The sequence below is a fragment of the Scomber japonicus genome, chromosome 1 (genome assembly GCF_027409825.1).
Source record: "Scomber japonicus isolate fScoJap1 chromosome 1, fScoJap1.pri, whole genome shotgun sequence".
NCBI classification, from domain to species: Eukaryota; Metazoa; Chordata; class Actinopteri; order Scombriformes; family Scombridae; genus Scomber; species Scomber japonicus.
Genome location: NC_070578.1, coordinates 113270 through 126010, shown reverse-complemented (window position 1 = coordinate 126010; position 12741 = coordinate 113270). Strand labels below are relative to the sequence as shown.

Below are 12741 nucleotides of genomic sequence, written 5' to 3'. Positions count from 1 at the left end.
TTTATTAACAAATTATTACTCAATCAAGTTAATCAATGAAAATGTATAAATTGTACTACCACTATAACTAATAAACAAACAACAACAGATGTGTATAACTGTACAAATAAACAGGTGTGTGTGTGTGTAGGAGAGAGGAGGGGTGTGGGTCTATGTGTGTGTGGGCACAAGGAGAGAAGGTGTGTGTGTTTGTATGTATACTTTTCTATGGTGTATACGAGAGAGGAGGGGTGTGTGTCAATGTGGCACAGGGAAAGAAAGGGTGTGTGTGAGAGGGGGGTGTCCAGGAGCGTGGGGGGTTCGAGTTGACGGACTCTCATCACACAAGAACAGGAAGCTGGTCTGGGGGACCGTTTCTGCTGGACAAAGTGGTGCGAGGGCGCCCACCCGTGGACAAAGCTCTCGAACACACCGGCTCAACAGCAACACACGTGGGGAATGAATGAGGCTAGTATGTAGCTTAGCATGTATCCTATGCTGTCTCACTAACACAAGCTCTACATGGGGAAATCACATATGGCGCTTTTCCACTATGCAGTTCTAGCACTCGTCGGCTCGGTTTGGTACCAGGAACAACCTTTTCCATTAAAATACGAACTCAACGTGGGAGGGGTCATCATAGCACTGTCATTTCATTCATTACTAAAGACAGCTACAAAAGCATTGGACTCCCAGTTGGACAAATTCAGTAACTTTATTGTGTGTGACGGTGTAGATGATATTCTCTTTACATTTTGACAGATGAAAATGTTTGTAACTACACAATGAGAACATTCTTTGTAATTAACCATTTTCCACTAGCTACAACTGCTGTTGTTACATTAACTCTAAAGGTATGAAGGTACACATTGAAAACATGAAAATATATTAGAAAAAATGCACTGACTGTGAAATTTATCAGCCAAACCTACTGGTTAGGTACCATTTACAGGAAGGGCTTCATTACAAGCTTTCAATGCCACAATACATTGAGCCCTGGGCAGCATGCTTAATGAGGATGCAGCCAAGAGATTGGACAGTAAACAAGAGAACAGAAAATCAAACAAGATAGCAGGTATACACTATTAATGATGCAAACTGATCAGTGGAGAAAATTTAAAACAATCTTAATGTGTAGGCTTGATGAGACTGTCAGCTTGATTCAGTCAGTCAGTGTGCACTTCAGGATGTCAGAGGTTAAAGGTCATTCAGACCAATGACTCTGAATTTCTTTAACCTCATCCACCAGATGATGGCCCCCTCCTGCCAGGTCTCCAGGAACAAGAGCCTCCTCCCTGTCCAGTCAGAGGATTGTAGTCTGAAACACACACACAGAAGAACAGAATGTAGACTGTCGCTACAGGACACACACACACACACACACACACACACACACACACACACACACACACACACACACGCTGCTGTTGGAAAGCCTTTAATGTGAAAACTCCACCAAGAAGTAAAGACTATGATCAGTGATGCTGGGTGTAGTCAAATGTGTCAAATGTGAAATAAGCTTGAAATGTTTAACTAGCGAGGGCAATGAAATACTGGGGTTAAGGCCACACTTCTTATAATTCCAAGTACATTATGAGAGGGAATATCAGGTTTTTTTTTTTTTAAAAAGACAACTACCATACAATAAAACAGGAACTAGCATACACAATTAAAGTTTTCATTCCTGTTTTACAACAGTCAGGTGTCCCCATATGAACATTGAAAGAGGTTTTCCTTCATTGTAATAATGCCTAATTGGCTCACCTTCAAATGTGCTTTCAGTGAAAGTAATGGGGGCCAAAATCCACACTGTGTCCACACAGTCTGAAGCATTATATTAACCTTAGATGCACTTTTAAATATATATTAGCACAGAAGTAGGACTGCATATTTTGTAAGTGCATTATGAAGGGATCTTCTACAGGTCAGTATGAAAAAGAGGAATGATTACAGCCAAACAAAATCTGTTTAATGTTAATTGGACACCTGACTGTTGTTTTAGGGCAGACTTGAACAATTTGTCTTCACATCCAAATTAACCTCCAACCCACTGAATATTTAAAGCAGTCAATGATTCAGCTCCAGTCCTCTGAAGTACATACCAGCACTCCGAAGTGATTTCTTGTCCGTCTTTGGTTTTAACACAGCTGTTGATGAACTGGTCTCTTCAGTGGTCTGCAGTGAAATGCATTTATCAGACATTTCAGTAAGGAACTGAGATCATGTCCACACCAAAGTGGATATATTTGACATACACTGTTCTGTGCTGTTAGCCTTGATTAACATCATTCACCAAACTATTATGATCACTATTCCATATATCTATACTGGCATAGTCATCTAATAACAGAAATTTACATCAGTGACAACAGTGATCAAAGACACACCAAAGTAATGTGAATGAGTCAGAGGAGACCAAACAGAGTAATGTTGTCCATCCATGTAGGTTCACATGAAAAACGTTAAAGTGGCAAATTCAAGTTGTCATGAATGCATTGAAATGTGTCCCCATATCATGAATGAAACTCGTAGCCAACTCACCACCAGGTGGTGACAGCTCCGCCCCTCTCTTCACCCGAGTGTCCAAGACATGCGGCCGCAAGTCCGACGACACGACTACAAAGTCAATCATCGAACTGCGGGCTAGGGTGTCCTGGTGCCAAGTGCACATATGGACACCCTTATGCTTGAATACGGTGTTCGTTATGGACAATCTGTAATGAGCACAGAAGTCCAATAACAGAACACCACTCGGGTTCAGATTGGGGGGCTCAATCACACCCCTCCAGATCTCACTGTTGTTACCAACATGAGCACTGAAGTCCCCCAGCAGAACGAGGGAATCCCCAGAGGGAGCACTCTCTAGCACCGTCTCTAAGGAGTCCAACAGGGCCTGAATTTCAGCGTGGGATTGCAGGTATTGCACACAATTTAATTAATTCCTGCAAATCCAACACTTATAATGCGGGAAATTCCCACACACATTTCCAGCGATGTATATTAATGTTCAACCAACGTCTGCAGCGGTGCTTTCTGCACGACGACTGGTTGGAACCGCTGTGTCCGACTGTCTGACTGCGACCCTGAACGCACCTGTAGCTCTCTGTACCTCCTGCTAGCATAACACAGAGAAGCTAACAGTGATATTAAGTTAAAGGAAACAAACACAGACCGCTGGTTAAACTACATCATCTGAGGCAGAACCTGATGTCACCATTAACAATGTTAATCCTCAGACAGGTAACTGTGACGTTACTATAGTAACAAGATTCAGGCTAACCGGCTCAGAGTAAATGAACGGCTCCAAATAAACGTGTAAAGTCACTCAGATGTTTCTCATTCAACAGACATGAAGAGAGAGAGTGAGGCATTCAACAAAAACATGATGCTACTGAAGCTGAATATAACTACTTAACTGTATAATACTATATAACTTGTAATTACTATAAAATATAGTTCAGAGAATAAGTTCACTATATAAAATACATTCACTGGCTTCCAATCTAATTTAATCCAATACAGCAGCTCTGCTATAAATTCTACATTTATGAAGTTTATACATTTTTTGACATGAAGGTGAAAATTCTGCTTTATGTTCATTATTGAGTGATTGTGGTGTATTAGGGTGAATTATATTGAATGGTGTTCCTAATATTTTGTCCACTCCATTAACATACATGAGGAGGTACACCACCACCACTTAGTATAACCTCAGTAATAAACAAAGTAGAATTATCACTTTTTTGACAATGTCAACAAAAACTGAAAATGTATAAACTCTAAAAAAAGCTGAATTTATAGCAGAGCTGTTTATTGGATTGAATTATATTGCACATGTGTTCCTAATGAAGTTGCAGGTGACTGTAGTTCAGAGAATACTACTAAAGTATTTACTAAATAACTAATTACTATATAATATAGTTCCTTAAATTGAAGGAAAGTGCCAAAATACAATCTGCGTTAAGAATAGGACAAGGTGCGACCTATAATCTCCCCCAACAAAGTCAAATCCCCCCTATATGAAGCATTTAAGGGGGGAATTCCCCCCTATTTTAAAAAATGAATTTCAGGCCCTGTCCAAAAAGGGTGGATACTCTGAGCTGCTGTTTGGACCATAGGCACAAACAACAGTCAGGATCCGTCCCCCCCACCTGAAGGCGGAGGGAGGCCACCCTCTCGTCTACCGGGGTAAACTCCAACATACAGGCACCAAGCCGGGGGGCAATAAGTATTGCCACCCCTGCCCGGCGCCTCTCACCAGTGGCAAATCCAGAGTGGACGAGAGTCCAACCCCTCTGGAGAAGACTGGTTCCAGACTGGTTCCAGACTGGTTCCAGAGCCCTTGCTGTGCGTCAAGGTGAGGCCGACTATATCTAGCCGGAACTTCTCAACCTCACGCACCAGCTCAGGCTCCTTCCCCACCAGAGAGGTGACGTTCCACGTCCCTAGAGCTAGCTTCTGCAGCCGAGGATTGGACCACCAAGGTCCCCGCCTTTGGCTGCTGCCAGCTCACATTGCACCCGACCCCTTTGGCCCCTCATACGGGTGGTGAGTCTATGGGAAGGGGGTCCCAGGTTGCCTCTTCGGGCGGGGTGTTACAAGTGATTGAACTTGAAACTCACCTGAGGATGTTTTGTGGTTCCTTTGTGACTCTTTCCCTGTTGCATACTCTCCCATATCTCTATTTTCTGCCTCCTCTTCTCTTGTTCTTGCTGCTCACCAAACACAGTACACATTAAGTTCAGGTATCATGGATAGACAATCATCTTCCTGATAAGGAAAAACATTCATCTTCAGTACTGCACCTGTGTCTGCTTTTCTCTGAAGATCGCTGCTTTGGTGTCAAGCTCCTCCTGCATCTTTCGCCGAGCTGCTTCCATGGCCTCTTGTCTTCTTGCCACTAACACAGCATCTTAATAAAGACATTTAAAAATGATTATCAAACACATTTACACTCAGAGGGTGAAAATTAGTTTTACATAGGTACCATAGTTTTTGGACATAGATCAGACAGACATCACAGAGGGACCAGAGCTCACTCTGTATGGGTTCCTCTGATCATAACTCTGTGCACTTTATGCCTACACATACAGTATCTCACAGAAGTGAGTACACCCCTCACATTTTTGCAAATATTGTATTATATCTTTTCATGGGACAACACTATAGAAATGAAACCTTGATACAATTTAACAGTAAATCTATAAGCTATACAAGCTGTACACGCATATCAAAGTTTCATTTCTATAGTGTTGTCCCATGAAAAGATATAATAAAATATTTGCAAAAAAGTGAGGGGTGTACTCACTTTTGTGAGATACTGTATATCTACAGTGTTGAGAAGGAAAAAGCCATTTAAAAAGCAGGCCAAGGGCAGTTCTCTTGTCCTCCAGGGGTGTTTTGGTTGCACAAACTGCTTAGTGGTCTGGAGAACTCTTTAGATATTGATGAACTCACAGTGGTATGTCAATCAATCTTTATATATATAGCACCAAATCACAACAAAAGTAATCACAAGGCACTTTTCACATAGAGCACGTCTAGGCTGTACTCTTTAATTTAATTTAATTTAAAGAGCCCCAACATTCCCACTAGGGGTGTGACGAGATATCGTGCCACGAGATATCGCAAGACTAAAATATGCCGATATTTCTCGTTGAATTAGGGCTGCAACAACGAATCAATAAAATCAATATAAATCGATTATTAAAAGTGTTGGCAACGAATTTCATTATCGATTTGTTGTATTGCGCAATTACTGCATTACTCGCCATGACGCGGAGCAGTTCAGACGTATCTATGGAAGCCTAATGATTCAAGTAAAATGAGTCACACTAACAAATTATAACACAATTTATATATTGTTCTACTTGTGTATTTATGTGATACAGCATTTGTGCAATTTGTGTTTTTTTATTAGCAATATAATATCATTTGTGATAATTGGATTCTTTATTTCATTTATGTTTATATACTAGAATAGTTTCTATTCTTTATAATTTACTTTTTAGTATTTGTGATTGTATCTAACTTTTGTATTTATGGTTGTTATTTCCATAAATACCAAAATGATCCATCTATAAAATATCTATAAACCTTTTACAGTGCTGCATACTGCATATGATAATTATATATTTAGAAAGTAGAACTGAAGTGATTCATTACAAGATGATTAGTTAAAACATTTCAATTCAATTTCCATTTTGTGAATTTCAAATAAAAGAACAATCATGTATTTCCTCATTGAAGTTTTCTTAAAGATATAGTTAAAAATCTTGTCTCGATCTCGTGAAGCAAATATCGTGTCTCATCTCTGGTCAACAAAAGAACATCCATTTATCAGACAGATTTTTCTTTTCATGATGTTATTTCCCCCATTAACTATTATTATGGATGGATATTACCCTATATGTTATGGATAAAATGAACATAAGGAAGAGTCTGTCTGTAAGAGACACATTTTAAATAGATATTTTATGATATAATGTGTCATCATTTCCATGTGAGGCTGAAAATTCCTGAGCGTCAGGTTTGATATGAGTTTACTTCATTTATTGAGTTACATCATATCAATTTTTCCTGAAACATTCAACCTAATCTCTACCTTGTTTTCTTTTTTCTTTTTTTCAAGATTTATTTTTGGCTTTTTTTGCCTCTATTTATATAGTAACTGGCAGAGAGGCAGACAGGAAACGGAGGGAAAGAGGGGAATGACCTGCAGCATAGGTCCCTGGTCGGATTCAAACCTGGGACGCTGTGATTACATGACATCTGCTCTAACCACTTGACCACCAAGGCGCTCTTTGTCTCTACCTTCTGATTGGATCTCGTTTTCATCTTGTTTTTATTCGTTGACGAAAGTGTTTCGGTCCTCGTGCTTTAGTTTTTATTTAGATATTGTTTGTTTTCAGCAGGTAAAAAAAAAAGGACGTTGACGAAAACTACAACAAAAATTATTTGTCAATGAAATTAACACTGACCTGCACATTTGAATTTTTGCACGTGTATGCACTGATGTCTACTTCCCTGCTACAGTTCTGTTTTTCTTCTTTTGTGTTTTCATGTGTACCCCAATTGCAAAACTAATGTTGCTCAGTGGGACAATAAAGATAACCTTGAACCTTTCTTTGAGTTTATTAGACAGACAGAATTAATTGGTAGGATTAGGTGTGGTAATGCATCAATGTACACTGGTTGCCATCCACCATTATAAACCAAAAAGAAGAACTATTTTTTTCAAGCAGGGTGGTACAGTTGTGACCAAAATTACCCCCCCAGGAATTATGGAACCTTTTCCTAAAATTCTTCCCAATGTTTGCAGCATTGATAAAACTCAATATAAATCAAACATTCAGCAGTGCTTGCATCATTGTCAAGTACAAGGAGACAAATTTTGTAAGAAACAAACCGGGGCGTGGTCGTAAGTGCAAGATTTCAAAAACTCTGGAGAGGAAAATTGTCAGAGATGTCAGCAAGAATCCCTGGACATCTGCCAAGATGATTGTTGCTGACCTGGCCTCTTCTGGAGTTGATGTTTCAACGAGCACAGTAGTGAGGGCTCTCCATCGTGGTGGGCTTCATGGCCATCGTCCAAGAAGAACCCCTTTACTCAAAGAGTGGCACATCAAAGCCAGACTGAGGTTTGCCCGTCAACATTTGAAAGGTAAAGATGAGTTTTGGAAGTCTGTGCTTTGGTCTGATGAGACTAAATTGGAATTGTTTGGGCACATGGATGTTGCTTATGTTTGGCGAAGAAAGGGAGAGGCCTTGAACCCAAAGAACACAGTTCCCACAGTTAAACATGGTGGTGGCAGCATCATGCTGTGGGGCTGTTTTGCAGCCTCAGGCACAGGGAACCTTGTTCGGGTGCATGGCATCACGAAAAAAGAAAATTATATTGACAATTTGAAGGATAATATGCAGAAATCAGCTCGTAGTCTATCCTTTGGTCGTCGCTGGGTCTTCCAACAAGACAATGACCCAAAGCACACATCGAAATTGGTCCAACAATTCCTCAAGGATACCAAAACCAAGGTCTTGGAGTGGCCCGCACAGAGCCCAGACCTGAATCCTATTGAGAATCTGTGGCGGGTGCTCAAAGTGAATGTCCATGCTCAGAAACCACGCAATTTGGACCAGCTGGAACAATTTACAATGGAAGAATGGGCCAAAATCCCTCAGGAGACCTGTGCCAACCTGGTAAAGAACTACTCTAAGAGGTTGCTGTTGGTTGTGGCTCAGAAAGGGTACACTATTGACTATTAATGGCCAGGGGGCTAATCATTTTGGATTTCTCATTTTTGCCCTTTTTTGTTTCAACTCATTGTATCAATAAAATATCCTAATCAAACTTGTCAACTTTTGTCTTTGTAGTGTATTTGTTTCTAAAATAACAAACACGTGTTGTTAATGGCCATTTCCATGGAGAAATCAAGAGTTTTGTCTAATTTCATAAGAGGGGCTAACAATTTTGGTCACAACTGTACATCCTGTCAGCCAAGGTGTTCCTATCTGTACAGCTGACCACAGCAGCTCCTCTTCCCACCACAGGGGACAATGAATTGTTTTATTATATTGGCAGAAAGGGTCTTTTTGGACCAACGCCGATATTTCATTTTAAAGCCTTTATCAGTCGATACTGATGACGTACCAATATTATCGTACATCTCTACTTTTATCTCTTCACAGAAACAGTGTCCCAGTTACTTTGAACAATCCAGGAATTACCTCACATGAACGACTTCTTTTTAACTGGTGCGACAGGGGTTAGCTGTTACATACTCTATATCCAATGAAGCTATTTGGCTTTCTTTTTTTTTTAAACATTACAAAGTACACAGCAAAAAAAACAAAAACATTGTAGTGTTATTTTTCTCAGTAATGGCCAGCCCCACACCGTCTTTAAAATGGACCTCTAAAATATGGAATTGTGTTTGAATGATCTGACCTTTGTACAACATTAACAGGTATTGGTCATGTTGATGCTGACCTTGAGGTGTTTGTGTAGGGGGGCTGCAGGGGACTCTGGATCTCCTCTTGCTCAGGTGCTGGATAAGCAGGTAGACGAGCACAGTCACAGCCAGCAGGTACCATCCATACTCAGATAAAAGATCTTCTGCTGTGAGGGAAATGAGCAAACACTTAATTTCTGACTACAATGTTTGTTTTTTTAAAGTCATTGTATTTGACATATAAGAGACAAATATGACAATTTTATACCCAGTTTATAAATCAGACTGCATTAAAACTGATGAAAGTAAAATACTGCTGCTGTACTTTTACGATATGACCTTGGTAAGTCACTCATCCCATTTGAAGTGCTTGGTAAAATGAATTACAATCAATAAAAAAGTATTGTGATAATTTAACCCAGTTCATGTGCTATATTAGTGACGCGTTGAACTGTAGATGTGTGTACTGTATGACAAACTATTTAGTCATTGTTTAAAGGTGTTATAACAGCTTGTGCTCTGTGCGGTTCTGTTTTGACGTTTAGTTTTTGTACTGTTGAGTGTCGGGTCGCTAAAACTGCTGACAAGAAGAGAAGATGTATAATAGCATACTGTAAAACATCCGTGATCACAATGCAGCCGCGGGCTAATCTCAACCTACTGGTGACTGTATTTCAAAACAAACAGTGCTAACTACTAGCACGTTAATGTGTTTTTCTCATTGCCAGCTAAATGGCCATCAAGTCTCAAAACAATCTCCAATCGATGGCACATGTTACTCTTTTCCTATTAGCCTTACTATAAACTAGCGCACTCCAACATAAAAATATGAGACATGTTACCAGGCCAACTTACCAGATAAGCTAAGGAAATTCAGATCCTGGTTTTTAATGGGCGCCTTCTCCATCTCAGGCAAGTCATCAACATCTGTAATCTCCACATCATCCATGTCAGAGAAACGCGTGTCCGCAGTGATGAGTACCAACAGTAGACTGTAGGTACCAACCCGGCTCTTAAATCACTTGCGGGTTATCCTTCCTTTGGTACTAGCTAACATGCTAACTAAACTCAAAACGCTGAGCAACATTTAGGATGACGTGTTGTCCTCGTGCTGCATTTAATGACTGTGGGAAACCTGAGTGTGCAGACCATAGACTATGATTCAGACCAGAGATGTTGAGTACAGTATATGGCTAAGACTCACACATCACACTGGCCTCCTGACTGTCAAAGAATTGATTTTAAAATACTAATGTTGGTTTGTAAAGAACAAAATCCATTTCTAATCTGCTGCTTCATTATGAATCACTAGCCCTCTGAGGTCGGTGGCTGAGGTTTTCTGTCCCTCATAGGTATGATGTTGTATTCTAATGGCGTGGAAAACTGATGGAGCCACATACTTCTCTCAATGACTTAAGGATGTTAGCTTTACGGTTCTGAATCAGAAAAGATCAGTAACTGATGGGTACTTCTTACGGAAATGGCATCCCATTACAACTTATTCTAACTGAGAAAAGGTCTTAATGCCAGAATAAACCTCTATCTTCATCACTGTGGCCATACTTTGGAGTCGCTCTAAAAGTAATTTAACAATATGCTATTTTAACATTTTAATTTGTAAACCACCAGGGGGCACTTGTGAAACACGAGTGGTCCCATAGCAGTCTTTTAAAAGCTCTTCTCCTCCCAGAAGAAGTATCCATCAAAAATATCAACCTCAGCTGACAAAAATGTAAAAAAATTGAAAAAACCTCACTGCTACCATCAAGCACGTTCTAAACAAGTTCAAACAGTTAAAATCAAGATATTGACAGTTTAGACCATGTCTACTATCAAAAGATGAAATAAATAATCATGTGTGGTGGAGTGTTAGAGGAATCTCAAGTTCAATGTGTCCCAAAACACAACAAAGACTTTCCACACCAGCTGTGGTTTTCTGGTGCACAACAAAGGTATTAACCAGCTTTGGTGCAAACAAAAAGACTACACCTTTAGTAACAAATGTTCCTCTAGTCAAATGACATCATGTCTTAGAACACACAAAAATAATATCACCTACAAAACCCTTGCAAAATTCACATGCTTGAAATAGTCAAACATTTGAAATTCTGTTATTCCTCTAATAAATTGGATTGTGAGACCTCTCATGCTGCATTTGTGCGGGTTTTAAAGGGAAACAGTCTTGGTTAGTTTTAGGTCACACCTTGAAATATAACAATGATGGCAAACATGAGTCAGTGTTCACAATCACAGAAAATGAATGTTAACAGATGCTTTATTCTTCTGTCACGTCAACACTATTCCCTGAGTGACTCACAAATATGGTTTACAGAAAGAAGTGACTTACAATATAGAGCAGATTAATATGTTTCGTGTAGAAGACCTGATAATGGATTGTTGCAGAATATAATAACATGCATACATAAGAATGGTTATACTGTACAATGACAGCTTTATTAAGCCTCAGTTTTGAGAGGGTCATAATATTTAATCTGATTTTAAGAGCAACATATTACAACCATTTAAAGAAGTGTAATGCAGAGGACATACATTTCTTAATACAAATCTGAATTGAAAATGATTATGGCAAAGACATTTCTTGCCTATAACTAGAAATTATTCTCCATAGCACATTTTATACCTAACAGGAGATTGTGTCTTTGCTTATTTTATTTTACAGATACTGTGTGAAAAATGTGACAGATGGTACCATGAGCAGTGTCTTCACATGGATGAAGAACAATTCCTAAAAACCAAGGGAAAGCAACTGGGACTGTGCCCTTTGCAATTATGACAGAAAAAGAGAGAGGGAAAAAAGGACATACTATATGTGATATGGTAAAACTTGTAAAAATGTGACTGAATAATTGTCTCATTCAAATACTGAGAAATGTTGAGATTACAAGTATTATTAATATATATTTCGATATAGTAGTATTTCTAATTGTATTTGTATTATTTGACTTTAAATTTTTAGTTTGAAATATTTGTATAATAAGTAATGTCAATTAGTATATTCACGTTATAATGTGAAACGTTTCATGTTATAACGTGATACTGATCCGTTTCTTTTTTCTGGTGTGGCAGCAATATGCTTCCGTAAAAAAGTACATTGTTCCAGTCCAAAGAAAAATCTGAATCACTCTTCAGTGTGACATAACGTATTACTTCTTTCCAGAAGGTGGCAGTGGAGTGACAGTGCCAGAAGAGGTGCATCACAGTTTCAGGCTCAGACTTACACAGAGAACAGTTCACACATAAATCTTTGCAGGGTAGTATCTATGAATCAGTTTGTAAGACACTTCTCTCACTTTGTTTGTAATGAAGTATCTGTATGGGAGGTTCCATACATGGATCCAGTTCAAACCATCAACCATATTAGACCAGTACTGAACAACAGATGGGGTAGTGGTGATATCTGTCTGAAACAATGATCTGATGAGACGATTATTATTTGTTTTAGATTTGACAGAGAAGCATATATGACCCACTGGTGTTAATGTGGGGTCTAAAGGAAGACAAACTGGCTTTCCAGCACCTCTTAATAGAGTTAGGATACCAGAGGGGACAGCATCCATTACAATTGCAAATTCATTTGGGGTAACAGGACAGGGCCGGTTCTAGGCAGGTATATATGAGGGGGCAGTCAGAAATGTGAAGGGGGCATCATGTGTACACATCATGCTCCAGCACTTTTTTCTGTGCTTATAGTAACAATGCTTTCTTCATTGAAAGGGGTCTATGTGTCCAACCCCAACCTGGAGAAGTGGATTGTACTTTGTCAGGCCTCTACCTTCAGACATGTCCAACT

The 12741-nt window shown here is 39.4% G+C and overlaps 1 protein-coding gene across 2 annotated transcripts; it reads right to left on the bottom strand.

Moving 5' to 3' along the window:
- Window positions 1-675: 675 nt before the first annotated feature.
- selenos (selenoprotein S) lies at window positions 676-10052 on the bottom strand. Of its 2 annotated transcripts, none has more exons than XM_053320678.1 (6): window positions 9786-10052; window positions 8969-9094; window positions 4785-4891; window positions 4602-4691; window positions 2082-2154; window positions 676-1297 (listed from the first exon to the last, which is right to left on the bottom strand). In XM_053320678.1, exons 1-6 carry the CDS (start codon window positions 9877-9879, stop codon window positions 1218-1220), a joined length of 570 nt encoding a protein of 189 aa, XP_053176653.1. In that variant the 5' UTR covers window positions 9880-10052; the 3' UTR covers window positions 676-1217. The 2 variants fall into 2 exon arrangements, with proteins under 2 accessions (XP_053176653.1, XP_053176645.1); XM_053320670.1 differs by having other exon boundaries at window positions 8969-9097; window positions 9786-10049.
- Between the last annotated feature and the right edge of the window lie 2689 nt (window positions 10053-12741).